This window comes from Lepidochelys kempii, chromosome 4 (genome assembly GCF_965140265.1).
Source record: "Lepidochelys kempii isolate rLepKem1 chromosome 4, rLepKem1.hap2, whole genome shotgun sequence".
NCBI classification, from domain to species: Eukaryota; Metazoa; Chordata; order Testudines; family Cheloniidae; genus Lepidochelys; species Lepidochelys kempii.
The window spans coordinates 118,783,458-118,798,309 of record NC_133259.1 but is presented as its reverse complement, the minus strand read 5'-3'; the positions used below and the strand labels follow the sequence as shown (position 1 = coordinate 118,798,309).

Genomic DNA, 14,852 nt, shown 5'->3' with positions numbered 1-14,852 from the left:
TACTGACGTAACCCCCACTGTAGACAGCACTATGTCATTGGGAGGGCTTCTCCCACAAAGATAGCTACTGCCGCTCGGGGAGATGGAGTACCTAGGCCAACTGGAGAATCTCTCCCGTCAGCACAGGTTGAATCTTCACTAAGCACTAGCTGTTGCAGCACTGTAAGTGTAGACAAGCCCTTAGGCCCCTTTACATCAATCTGGCAATGTAAAGAGGCCTTAAAGCACCCACCTCTCACTGCCAGAGAGGTGTAAATCGGCTTTGTGTAAATAAGAATCAGACCCTGGAATACTGAAACCCAAATATATTATTGAGCTCTTAGAAGCACTTTTCTGACATTGGTGGGAGGGAACTTGTTACTTTTCAGAAACTCTGGTTTCATATCAACTTTCATCATGCTTTCTTTTGGGTTGGTCTGCCCTACATCGACATCATCTTCCAGTCTATTCCAAATGTAGCTGCTAAGATCATCTTCCTCATCTATTGTTCTGAACATGTAACCCCATCTGCTGAATCCTTCTCCTGACTTCTACTTCTCCACTGCATCAAATTCAAGATTTCTTATCCTGACCTTCAAGGTCCTCACAGCTCTGCCCCTCTCTGTTTATTTGCTTTTGTCTCACATTTTGTTTCTTCCATAGTCCCTTGGTGATGCTCGCCCTGACTACCCTCTTTTCCACATCTCCCACAACCCGTGTTGCACCTACTTCCATGCTGTTCCCTATCCATGGAGCACCTTCCTTCAACTGACCCATAAGGGCTGTACTCTATATTATCCTCAAGACCCACTTCTTCCTTGCGGCCGTCAAGAAACAGGCAAACTAATCATAGATAAATTAGGGGCAGTCAGATACCATTGAAGTGTAAATTATTTAACAAACCAAGAAGTGCATAACTTATATAACAACTGTACCTCTTTTGATTATATTTCTCTTTCTCATCTTTTGATTTGGCTTGTCATCATCAATTGAAAGCTCTTAGGGGTAGGGTGTTTGTGTGTAAACATTGCCTACAACATTGTGGGTATTAAAGAAAACAATAAGAAGAATACCCTCCACCTTACCATTGGTTTTGTCAATGCACAGTTCGTTATCATGTTTGTGTGCATTACTTTAGCCTTTTCTCTTTATTAACCTTTGAAAATATAGAAATAATTATTTGTATTGCTGTAGCCCAAGTCAGAAACTGTACAAACACAGGATAAAAAGATGATCTCTGCCCCCAAAGAATTTCATTGAACCAGTGTGCTGGTTTAATCTGATGTTTATCAAAAATTAATAGGAACCACGAACTTGGATGGTTTCACCATGAGCATTCCTGTGAAGAAGGTTTATTTACTTTACTGATTTAAAGGGCCATTACAAAAATAGCTGGTTGGGAATTTTTCAATGAAACATTTTTCATTGAAAAATGCCAATTTGTCAAAACCATAACTGTTCACTGGAGAGGGTTGATTTCAACAAATTTCTCAATCCAAAGAAGTTTTTAAATTGTCAGAATTATTTTTGAAATGAAAAACTCCACCTTCTGGTACAAAATGACTTTTCATTTTGAAATTTAAACTACTTGTGGTAGGAAAAAAACAAAAACAGAATCAAAACATTTCAAAATTATTTAAATGTTTCAGTTGACCCAAATTCTTCTTTTTGGGGGGTGGGGATTTTTGGTTTATGAAAAGTTGATTTGTCCTCACTTGGGATGGGAATTTTTTTTTTGAAGTCTCAGATTTTTGTGGGACCGGAAAATTGTTTCCCATCCACCTCTAATTACTAATTGAACATAAACGCAAACAATATAGTCTATATTTGGATAATATAGAATTGTATTAATATTAATGTATTATAACTATATTAATTCTTAATAATTAGAAGATTGAAGTTGAAATATGGTAGTTTTCTAGAAACTGAAAAAATATACCACAGGGGTTCTGAGTATTCTTGGAAAAGCCCCTAATAATCTGTATATATCCACCTTCCCTCACACAGATTTAATTTTCATTCCAGCAATGGCGCCTGCTTCCCTATCTGGCAGCTACATATGCCTTAGACCATTTCTCCAAGTCTTTGTTCATGAACTTCATAGAATTTCACATAGGTCTTCTGATGAAGGATAAGAGTCCAAGACAGGTGAAATGTTTATACATATCCTTTTAATTGCAACTCGGGTTTTCAATGCAGTAAACTTCCAATTGTTAAACCAAGGACCTGTATACACAAGTGGCTCAGAAATGAGGGGACGAGTGGTGAGAAACATTAGTGTTAAAGGCCAGGAAAGCAGGTAACTTTGATCATGGGTTTATGTTCTGATGACTTCAATGGGATTTAAGCATACGTTCGAGTTCTTTCCTAAACAGAGATGTTTCTTCTTGAATAGAGGCCTAAGTAATTACTGGTCACTGCACCTTCAATGGGCTTTTGCAATATGCACTACTTATACTAAATAATCTATTCCACCTGGTATTTAGTTGTGATACATAGAATACCTTCCCCAGACCTGAAGAAGAGCTCTGTGTAAGATTAAAAGCTTGTCTCTTTCACCAACAGAAGTTGGTCCAATAAAAGATATTACCTCATCCCCCTTGCCTCTCTGCATTGCCTTAATGAAGATTCAGTTTTGGTCAACTGAAGTTGACACTGCATGAGATACATGTCAGAGAGTTTCTGTAATAAGCCAGAACAATATATTTTCAGAGTCAGGCTCAAGTTTGCAGTTCAAGTTAATACATTTGAAAATAACGTAAAATATTAACATTTATGAAATGTGGGTTAAATGAGCAGTACAATGAATTTCTTGGCAGTCTCTGTCAAGGAAATATTTTGATCTCTCTGCACTTTACAGAGCCTGACTCTGACCAGCATAAGTGCACTATATAGTTTTTTATAGTCTTTTTGTAAGTAGAATTATTTTTGTAATAACTTAAGGTGGAATTCACCCCTGTGTCAAGGTCTGCACAGTGACTGTTTATCACTTCATTCTCACTTAAACCCTCAGGCTTTGTGCAAGCCAAGTTAAATGGTGTAGGCCTTGCACCCCGGTTAGTGTGTCTCCTTTTGTGACCAGTCCATAGAGGATGTGGGTCTGTATACAGCTCACAGCTAGAGAGCCTGGCTCTTTTTTGTTCAAGAGGTATTCATGTTTTTAGTATTTGGTTCAATCCCTGGTCTTGGTCAAGACTTTGGCAGTCGCATGGATGAATTTCACCCTTAGCTTTTTGTGTGTATTCTTGTACTTGTTTTGTTTAAAAAACATTATTTACCATGAGCTTTTTTTTTTTTTTTTACAAAGGCTGAAATTGGACGTGAGATTCATGCCTTGTCTACTGGTGGTAAACCACTGGCCTCCTGGACTGCCCAGCAAGCGGCACAGGAATGTCGAGAAGCTTGTGGAGGACATGGTTACCTGGCCAGTAAGTTACAAATTCCTGAATAGATAAAGTCAAAAATTGTTTGCACACATTTCTGTCACAGTTTTTGTTGGGTACAGGTGTATGTATCAGTGGCAGTAAGTTTTCAAAAGAGCTTTGGCCCCATCTTCCTTTTTACATATTGTGATGGTGTCCCCAGGGTACAACCTGGAGCGGTCGGACCGCTATGCCCCCTTAACCCTCCAGCCTGGGCGGTCTCTCACAATGCTATGCCAGTGACAAACCGCCAACCCCTCCAGGTGCTATTATCACTCAGCCATCAGCATGTGGAGACTCACACCCAGCAATCACCCCAGCCTTGCACCCCAGCAATATACCATCTTTCACTGCTCAAGACTCCATTGGATAGTGCAAGCTCATTAATTAGTTTGTCAGGCCAACAAAGGGACGTGCAACAGTCCTTTCAAACCGTTGCTGAGATTTCCCAGGCACTTTAATCAAAACCACACAGTTTTAAATAAAATATAAAACAGTTTTATTAACTACAGAATGATAAATATTAAACGATTATAAGTAGCAGACAGAGATCAAAGTTGGTTACATAGGAAATAAAAATAGAAACGCAGTCTAAATTCTAACTTTAACAGACTATGGCCATGTCTACGCTAGCACTTATGTTGGCAAAACTTTTGTCGCTCAGAGGTGTGAAAAAAATATCCCCTTGAGCGACATATGTGTTGCTGGCATAAGTGCTCATGTGCACAGCACTGTGTCAGCAGGAGACCCTCTCCTGCCAACGTAGCTGCCGCCGCTCATTGAGCTGGCTTTATTATGTCGACGGGAGAGCTCTCTCCTGTCAGCATAACGCAGCTACACAAGTGCTCTTTCAGCCACACAGCTATACCAGTACCGCTGTGCCACTGTAAGTTTGTAAGTGTAGACATGGCCAAAGCAAGATCTGAATCAAATAGCTCTTCTCACCCTAATAGGTGTTACAGGCAGCTCACAGTCCTTAATACACAGGCTAGATTCCCTTCCCAGCCTGGGACCAATCTCCCTGGTTCAAACTCTTTGTCTTCCAGATGCTCTCCCAGGTGTTGAGATGCGGGAGGAGAGAGGCCAAGTGATGATGTCACTGTTCCTCTTTTATACTTTCTTCCAGCTGCTAGAAAGATACTTGCTGTGAGGTGGGGGTTAGGTAGCCCTCATTGCATACGTGCCCTCTCCGAGAAGCCTCTGGAAGAGTGGATTCTTCTTGATGGGCCATCAACGCCTATCTGGCCAGTGATAGTTGCTCCTTTGTTGCTACTGAAAGGCTAGCTGTGCAATCCACTTCACAACATATTTCAGTAACACATACAGAGCAGTACTTCGTAACGTCACATATAATGATAGCACATACAATTCAACAGGATGTTAATGTTCAACAGATCAAAACTTCTTAAATGATAGCTCACAAGGCATTCTTTGTACAAAACATATCATAATCATATCACAGTGGTGAAGATGGGGGTTCCAGGGTGCTACTTTGAGGTACAGTGTCACACAGATCCAATTTGCAGATGCAAAATCTGCACCCACAAAATGAATTTCAGGTGCGAAGTGGAATATTTGCACTGGCCATCAGGCAGTTACAACTATCCAGACTGCCCTTGCAATTCCTATGAAGGAGGAGAAATACAGATGCAGATTTTGCACATGCAGATTGCCCTCATAAAATGGATGTCATGCTTCTGAAAATTTGCTCCCATGTATTTAGTTTTGTAAACAAAGGGTAACTTTTCAGCGTCATCTGTTGATAAGAATAATTATATTGTATTGGAAACTGATTCCAATTTCTTATTTTTTTTAATCACAGATTTTTTTAATCATAATTGTTTCCAAGTTCTTTTGACCCATGTTTCTATAATGATTGAGTTACATTATGAATTAAAATTTGTGACTTTTCTTTTAAAAGTGAATCGTCTAGGTGATATTCGAAATGACAATGACCCAAACTGCACATATGAAGGAGACAATAACGTTCTGCTTCAGCAAACCAGCAACTACTTACTGAGCTGGGTGAATGCTAAACACCAAGGTTAGCATGTCATACTATATCTTGTTTTAGATTTAGTGGTGATTTGGTAACAAGATTAGGAGATCATTTCATACTGACAGAATTTATTTAATCATTATTTGTAGATCATAAATAACATGCTAGGTACCTTCATAAACAAGTGTCTTGATCTCTCTCTATATATTTCTATTGCATCAATCTCCACAGTATCTGGACCTCGTTGTAACTAGTTGTATTCCATGTTGTAAGTAGGTTTTGAAAAATTAACATGATAAAAAGTAATGTAGGGCTTGGTGCTGTATCTGCTAGGGATTCAAACTCCCAAGTCCACTGGAAGTCATTGGAAGCTTTCTGCACAGAGAGGGGGGCTCTGTGGTCCTTGAAAAATAATATAAAGGCTATCTATCTCCGACCACCCTTATACGCATTAAATAGCATCTGAATCCGTGTCATTCATTCCAAATGAACTCTGGTGCTAGGCACTGAGAGTACAAGTTGCAGAATGTTGAGCCGAACTGAATAATTATTATTATAGCCTTTTGTTGTTTTCTGGATAAAAGATCACGGGACAAATTGCTGGCAAAGATTCTGGCCAAGATCTTCCAGGTGTGGAAAACCCATTCATGGGTATTGAATCTACAATCTCCACTCCACTGGGAGCTTGCAACCAGCCAGGTCAGCTCCTCAGCACTTATTCACCTCTCCTTATTCGGCTGAATCCCCACTAGGCAGTAATAAGCTAAATATTTTGGCATTTCTGCACCTGGCCTATCAAGAAAGAGTAAACCTAACCCTAGGATAGTGTTTTACCTCAAAATAGTCTGACACCGACTTTGTAACTAATCAATTCATCATTGGTATTCCAGATAAAGCTCCTATTGCATCCCCTCTTGGAACAGTAAATTTTTTGGAAGACTACAGTCTTATTCTTGGCCAGAAATTCACAGCCTCTAGTGTTGAAGACTGCATGGACTCCTCAGGTAGCCATTTTCTATTTTCTCGATACAAATAGTTATTTTCAGTCTGTCCCTTCCACCCAGCCAGCTGATTTTTCTTCTCTCTCTTTGTCCGCTCTGTATTTTTCCACCATCTTTTGTAAGCAGACAGCTTACCTATAAGCATTAGAGACTGAGTGATGCTTCCAAACTCACAGTATTCAAGGGAGCTCAAATTACGGCACATCCTTTTAGACACAACATCCTGCATCGTGGTAGGGGGTTAGACTAGATGGCCCTTGTGGTCCCTTCTAATCCTATGATTCTATGATCCCTAATAAGCAATGTTTTTCCTCTGGTATTTATTATGATATGTGTAGAGCCTTGACTGCAAGAGAACTAGAATGGGTAAACTAATTCAGATTAAAATGTGAATTAACTTGATCTGTTGGGTGTTTTTATTCCTACTTTTGCACAGCTCTTCATCTTTTGGTTTCATTCCAAAACAGACACACTAAAAACAGGTGCTATTCTTGAGCTACTTGTAACCTGGGTCGCCGTGAGAAGTGCTATGTCGTTTCAGCCTGCTTTCTAGACAGCAAAAGGAATCAGTCAGAGCTGGTTTAAAATTTTCAAATTTTTGATGATTTTTTTTTGGCAAAAATATTTGCTATTTTTCAGCCAACTTATAGAGTTGGTATTTTTCAAAAATGTAAAGATCCTATAAAAATGTACAAAGTTTTCTGTATTATTCGTCCAACTCTAGATCTGAAAAGCTGACAGCTGAACATTTGAATTCTCACCTGATCCAGTGCTTTTTTCAGGTCAACTATCACTTCTTATAATATATTCTCCATCAAATTGCATTTTACTATTTATTTATGTTGTGTGATGCACACTGCAATTTACTAGGGACCAAATTTTCATTTCTTAATATGTCTCATTGGCACAAAATGTGCAAATTGAATTCTAGCATGAAATTGCTAGACAGAATGGTTTCATGCAATATTGGCTTGCATGTATTCTTCAAGTAAAATGTTGTTATTGTTCCTCTAAAGTTGTATTTGTTGGTAGTTGTCCTCCACTATTGTATTGTTTTTAGGAGAGGCCATGTCTACACCACAGAGTTAAGTCGACTTAAGTTACATCGATTATCATAAACTGTTATAATTACATCGCCTGTGCATGTTCATACAATGCTCCTTGTGTCAGCAGAGTGCGTCCACAGTTGGTGTTCTAGCACTGACAGAGAGAGCAGTGCACTGTGGGTAGCTATCCCACTATGCAAGTCATCACCTTCTCCTGCTAAGAGTTCTGGGAGTTTTCTCCATCCCAAAATTCCAAGGTCTTCCAGCTGCATTTCAGGACATTTTTCAACTGCCCCTGTAAACTTTGCACCTGCCATCTCTGCCTGAAAGCATGGATCCTGCACTGCTCACCAGTCTAGTGATAAGTGTTATGAACTGCTGATCCTGCAGTATTTCATGAGCTGTTGTGTGCCATGGAAAGAAACAATTCAAGATTGATGTTGGTATTCACGGAACAGCTGCACACGGTGGACTGTTGCTACGGGAAACAAACACTGAGTGGTGGGATCAGATTGTGATGCAGATATGGGATGAGGAGCAGTGGCTGCAGAACTTTCATGTGCATAAAGCCACCTTCCTTCAACTCTGTGCAGAGCTCAATCCCGCCCTACAGCACAAGGACTACAAAATGAGAGCTGCCCTTACTTTTCCTCATTCACCTCCTTATCTGACAGTGTGTAGGAGCTGGCCCTCAAGAGCACATCTGCAGAAACAAAAGAAACAGTACACAGAGTCAGTATTGTGATTTGACTCATAGTCTTGAATCATAAACGCATAAAAGTTACATACCTCTTTCTCACTTTTCCTTGGCAAGCATGGCCAGAGCGCTAATCATGGTGAGCTTGACCCGAGGGTTTGACCCAAGGGATCACTGCAAGCACCTAGTAACAGTATTCTGAAAAAAAGAGAACTAGATAACTAAGCTAAGGGAGTACTTGCAAGGCAAGTGAGACAATTCCAACGGCCGCCACATATGGTAAGAAAGAACTGAAGGAGGGGTTGGGTCGGCAGGGTCATATATTGAGCACCATGAAGGCGCCACCCCAGGGGCCTCCCCAGCCAACCTGATGGGAGCTGCTAAGGGAAAAAGTTTCCAACGACTGTGCACACGGCACGCGCACACACCTGATTGGAATGGATGTGAACAACACATCTTGAAGAACGACAGTTACAAGAAGGTGGGTAACCGTTTTATCTCTATGGAGGATTCCCAGGAGATCCCCGTGTGCATTAACAAACTGTTTTGCAAGACCTCCACTGCGTGGCTGCACAGGAAAATGTGAAGCAGACGCAAACAGTACCTAGTGTTGTTAATTTCAATCCCTTCTCCCACATGCACCATGTAGCAAATTAAAAGACACCTCTACCTTATGCAACCATGCACTATCAAAGTAAAATGAGTACTCACCAGAGCTCCCATCTCCTGCTTCAGGCATACCAGAGCCAGACTGCTGGAACAGGCTAGACCACTCCGGAGTCAGAGATCCTGGCTCGCCACGCCACCAGACGAGCCTGTCGCCTGCCCCACATTCTCCTTCAACTCAACCTCCTCAGGGCTGACCCACTGGCTGCTGCCTCCAGTGCCCCCGAAGTATCCATGGGGCTCTTGGCAGGGAAGGTGGGGTCACTGCTGAGGATGGTGTGCAGCTCCTTGTAGAAGCAGCGTGTTTTTGGTGCCACACCAGAGCAACGGTTGGCCTCCTGTGCCTTCTGGTACGCCTGCCTTATCTCCGCACGGCTCTGCTACATGTCCCTTTTTTGCCCCTTTTCATCCATGCCACAAGCAGTCTGCTCATAGGTGTCAACATTCCTATGGCTGGATTGGTGCTACAACTGCACATCCTCCTCTCCCCACAGACCCAACAGATCCAGCAACTTCCATTGTACTCCACACGGGAGCCTGTTTGCTGTGGAAAGCCGGCATGGGAAGATGCGATGTGGGCTGTCCACTCCGAGCAAACAAGAAGTGGAATTTCAAACATACTCAGGGCTTTAAAGTGGGAGGAGTGCATGCCTGAGTACCTTTGCAGAGTAGAAACTGCTCACCAGAGTGGTCATGATGGGCATTGTGGGACACCTCCCAGAGCCCACTGAGGGTAACATAAACAAGTGCAGTGTCTACACTGACACCGTGTCACTGTAACTTTGTCGCAAAAAGCTCTGTCTCTCGTCGAGGTGGTTTTATTCTGTTGGCGTAGCAGGAGAGTTAAATCGGTTGGAGGAACATTGTTGTGTGTACACCTCCGCTGTTTTGTCTATGAAACCTGACTTTTGTTGACAAAACTGTGTAGCGTAGACATGGCCAGAGACTCTTATGTGGGCCAGATCTCCATTTGATGTAATTAGGTTGGGGCCTTGAAATAGCTTTATAAGGAAAATGCGTGTGAGTTAGAACAGTGTAGAGCAGGGCAACATTTTGAATAGTACAATAGGCTCAGACAAAGTATGTCACGATGTAGTAATCGTCTTTAGTTTGGTTGGAAAAAATGGAGAAACAGTGAGAAAAAAACTTCAGCAGTTGTCTTAGTTTTCTCTGCTATAATCAAATTAAGAAAGACAGTACATGCCATTCCCACGATTTTATTGCTGCTATTTACCCAGAGTGGCTCCTAGGGGGAAATTAGAGGGAATTAGATCTATATGAGGATTTAAGACAAAAGTCAGTCTATGAAACTCAGAACTTATTGTGGGTAGAAATTTAACCTTAATTTATAGATGTCATTAACAGGCAATCTGGTTATTTCCTGGAATCCAAATAACTGCTTCAGGGCTCAGCTAATTGAATGAACAAATCCTGGGATTACTGAAGTCTCGGTAATGATGCAGAGCTCCAAGTGAGATAATGCCTCAATAGTTATGACAAAAACTTAACATCTGATTAGCTTCAAAATGCAAAGGCTTAGAAGAAAGACTTGCTGAAATAAATGTTTGCTTTGTCTTTGTGGTAAATCTCAAGCTTGTGACATGCTGGACAGCACAAACTAATAACTAAGCACATTTTTGTCTCCTCAGTTAATACCTACTGAAGCAGCCAAATCACAGTTGAAAAAAAACCCACTAAATCTGTTCATCTGTATTAATTTTCTATTAGAAGTAATTTAATAGCACTGGACTAAGTCTCTGACTAGGATTTAGGCCACCAGGATTTAGCCAAGAATCATAGAGATGTGAAGCTGGAAGGGACCTTGAGAGGTTATCTAGTCAGCCCCCCACCATACTGAGGTGGTGTACCTACACCAAGTAGTACCAAGTGTACATACTGAGGACCAAGTGTACCTACACCATTCCTAACAGGTGTATTTCTAACCTGTTCTTAAAAGCCTCCAATGACAGGGATTCCACTATGTCCCTTGGTAATTTATTCCAGTACTTAACTATCCTTATAGTTAGAAAGTGTTTCCTGATATCTAACCTAAATCTCCCTTGCTACAGATTAAGCCAATTACTACTTGTCCTACCTTCCTTCACTGGACATGGAGAACAATTGATCACCATCCTCTTAATAATAGTCCTTAATATATTTGAAGACGGTTATAAAGTGCCCCCTTGGCCTTCTTTTTCTCAACACTAAACATGCCCATATGTACTCTGTAATACCTGCTTCCCTAATAATCCCAGAGTGCTTAAAAAATTTAACAATCTGATATGCAGTGGTTACTTCACTTGTCACTTAAATGCAGCCACATCTGGGTGGAACATGGCAACAGTTTAATGGCATGTACCATCACTCCACAACGTTTGAGGGCTCAACCCACAAGTTGTTGGCTATCCTCAATGCAAGGAGATACACAGTACCTTTCAGGATTGATCTTTAGAAGAGGAAGAGAAAATACCTTACGTGATTGAACCTGTAGGGAGGCAGAATATAAATAATAAACTGAGAATTTGACTCTGTTACAGGAAACAACCCATTCTTGTGAAAAGTGTCATGGGACATTTAATGAATGCATGTGGCCAAGACCTTGTTTATTCTTATTTCAAAGAAAATGGTCAGGATTCTTTTTGCCCCAGTCAGGCACTTCAAAGTTGCAGTTTTGTGGCAGTGGGTTACCAGCAGAGCATTCCCCTAGCAAAGGGAAACTCTCCAGTGGTCACAAGCTGGTGGAGGTGGCATAGCTCCTCCTGTGAAAGCTGCCCACACCCATCTCCAGGATGCTGGAGGGGAAGGGTCATGGCAGAGTGGAGCTTTGCTATGCCTGCCCTCCACTCTCATAAGTCATTCAGGGACCTTACCTCAGAGGGATAAGTTAGAGCAGCTCCTTATGCTAGGGTCAGGTTGCAGAGGAATGGGGGTCACAGCTGACTCCCTGAAACCTTCCCTGTGCTCTGCAATTAGCAGAACTTGTCCACAAGGGAGAATCTACCCCAGCATCTCCAGCAACACAGTGTCCCCTAAGACCATGCTGGTGCCTTGGTTAAGTGTCAGCTCAGAGAAAGGAGAATCATTTGCTGCAGTGCTTAGGTGGCCCTCAGAGGTTCTTGTCCAGGGAATAACACTGCCCAACACTGTTTGGTTGAATATTTGTGATGTGATGGCTGCAGGAGATTTTTATTGATTTATGTAAGCCTCCTATAGGAATCCAGTGTCCATCCCACATAACGTGAGTTTAGAATAAAGTTGATTCTGTTTGTGATTACTAGCAATGGGAGCATCAACATGCAATATTTCAGTTTTCCTCTCTTTCCCACATGGAAAATTTCTTCTGTCTTGCAGTTCCGTTAGCTGCATATAAATGGCTGGTTTGTTACTTGCTCCAAGAAAGTGTCCTTAAATTGAGCCATGAGAAACGGTCTGGGAGTAGTGATTTTGAAGCAAGAAACAACAGCCAGGTAACACTTTATTCAGAGTCCTACCTTATTTACTGTCTATTTTCCTCCAGGTTTGCCAGATCTTGTTTGCTGTATCCTTCTGTCATTCATAAAGCAGCAAATCATAGTAACTAATAAAAATGCATTCCCATTCATGTGCGTTGTATTAAACAGTATTAAAGGAGGACAATTATGATCAGTAAAATATTTCAGAAAATAGTTTCCTTCAGAACCGTGCAGACATAGTTGTGTAATAAATTCAAATTAATCTTAATTTTAAACTCCTCTTTTGAACATTATATCTACTACTGTTAAATCCACTACCATTCCTAATTAGTACATCTACATCTGCTTATCATGCTGCACTTGTGGCCAAATACATACTGTAGGAAAGAATCCTGCTCTGGCAGGTAGATAGACTAGATGACCTAATAGGTCTTTTCCGTCTCTAACGTCTATAATTCAAATGCAGGGCCCTCATGAAAGATACCAGATTGACAGTACTGGAAACTGAAAAGGAAACATTGACAGTCATACTACGAGTGGATCCACTGTCCCCTAACAAGATTTTAACAGCCAAGGAGGGCATGGCTCCAAATCACAGCTTGCAGCACTTCCCCATCCATCTCTATCCTCAGTGAGCAAAACTGGCTGGAACCCAAAGCACAGAATTCTTGGCATTTGTCACTCCTGAGGGGGATCTGCTGCTCTGAAGGTGGCCAATCTTACCAACCTTACCTGCAAAGTACATTGAAAACTTGCAACAAGAAACACTCAACTCTGTATCCAAGTAGAGAAGACCTGGCTTCACCCAGGCATCCACCACCCAGGATAGCTCTGCTGGTTTGGACTTTGCAAAAGCTATGGTAAAAGTAACCACCATCAGAGCCTTCATCAGAGCAATAGCTTAGAATAAGAGAGAAATGTCTACTTTGCTGGGTCAGTATCAGAGCAACAACATGTCCCCTGGCTGGCACTTACTACTGACAGCAGCATAAATACAACTACAATTGCATCTGGTACGGCCCATTACCCAATGACTACGCCCCTTTGGGAATGTTGTGCATAGCCAAGTGTGTTAAGAAGCTGAGCAATATAGAGGTGCCCTGCCCTACTTCTTCCTTATATTCATTAGGCCCTCTTCCCTTCCTACAATGCTTGTGCAGCACAGGGGAGGATTTTTCTCATAAATAATGACAGGTTTCAGAGTAACAGCCGTGTTAGTCTGTATTTGCAAAAAGAAAAGGAGTACTTGTGGCATCTTAGAGACTAACCAATTTATTTGAGCATAAGCTTTCGTGAGCTACAGTATGCATCCGATGAAGTGAGCTGTAGCTCACGAAAGCTTATGCTCAAATAAATTGGTTAGTCTCTAAGGTGCCACAAGTACTCCTTTTCTTCTTGTAAATAATGTGCATTAAATACGTCTGAAAATTATTAGCATGCTGGAGCTTTGGAGACCTTTGCAGAATTGATTTTAAAACATCAGGCATGAAGAAGCACTTTTCTGTCAACCCCTTGGCAGAGAAATGATGTAGTGTTCAGTCATGCTGCAGGAGATCTGGGACAGATTCCTGGCCTATACCTGGGCTGTTATGAGTTGAGAGTTCACTGAAGACATCCCAGGGTAGCAGGGGAGGGAATGCTTTGTATCACTCATCTGTGATGTCTCATTCTGGTTGAACAGGATTAACAGGCTCAGAAGGGAGTCCTGTTCATTTGTTCTCAGCCACAAGGTTAATGGGGAAAATGCAGGACTACAAGACTGGGTTTATAAAATAGGAAGAAGTGGGGGGAGGAGGGAACTCATTCTCAGGGCTCCAACAGGGATACTGTGAGAGACATTTGATTGCGACTAGAGAATTGGTCTAATCATGAAATTCTGATCTAAATTCAGGTCCAGCCATTGAGGGTGAAAAAAATCTCTCTGCCCTCCCAAAGTTTATGGGTGTTCAGATGTGGTTTTTGTGGTTCAAGCTTATCTCTGGTTGTGACACTGATCAAGGGTGCCATCAAAGAACTATACAAAGAAAGTGGAATTATTTGGAAGAGGTCTTTGGTTTATTAAATATCCCGTCTTTTGCAGTGATTTAAAAGAAACCCAACCAACTGTGATTTACTGAACATAGAACAAACCCAACAAGTTGATTAATACAAAATTAATGCCTATATGAAACAATTGAGAGCAGTGTAACAAACTGTTATAACACAAACAGCTTCCTATTCAGCTCTGGATTCACTCTCATATACATATTCATTCATATAACATCCTCTTTTAAATTTAAATGGTATTCCAGTTCAAGTGGATATGTAAAGACTACCAAATCTTCCTATGCAAATACTCAGACCCTATATTTTTATCCTGTGTATTAAAAATATTGTAAGAGGTAGTGATTTTTTTTTTTACCTTGCTAATAAGGTAAGAGCAAAGGGTTAGTTGTGTCATTCTTTCAAACAACATTAGAGTCAATGGGGTCTAGTAAGCATTATGTCCAATAGTGTTTATAGGATCAGACCCTTCCTTTTCCTCTAATTTAGTAGAAAATTCTATCCCTGCTACAGAATCCCATAAGATTGTTTAAAAACATTTATTGAA

General features: G+C 41.2%; 1 protein-coding gene across 6 annotated transcripts in view; it reads left to right on the top strand.

Moving 5' to 3' along the window:
- The window catches only part of ACOX3 (acyl-CoA oxidase 3, pristanoyl), a 65,050-nt gene that overhangs the window by 37,618 nt on the left and 12,580 nt on the right, over positions 1 to 14,852 (top strand). For 5 of the 6 annotated variants that reach the window (XM_073342625.1, XM_073342626.1, XM_073342627.1 and 2 more), the window contains 5 exons: positions 2,005 to 2,127; positions 3,287 to 3,407; positions 5,323 to 5,445; positions 6,291 to 6,404; positions 12,162 to 12,277. In XM_073342625.1, coding sequence (XP_073198726.1) covers positions 2,005 to 2,127; positions 3,287 to 3,407; positions 5,323 to 5,445; positions 6,291 to 6,404; positions 12,162 to 12,277 — 597 coding nt within the window. Of the gene's footprint in view, positions 1 to 2,004; positions 2,128 to 3,286; positions 3,408 to 5,322; positions 5,446 to 6,290; positions 6,405 to 12,161; positions 12,278 to 12,728; positions 13,276 to 14,852 lie in introns of all 6 variants that reach the window. The other variant, XR_012158736.1, reaches the window with a different exon arrangement.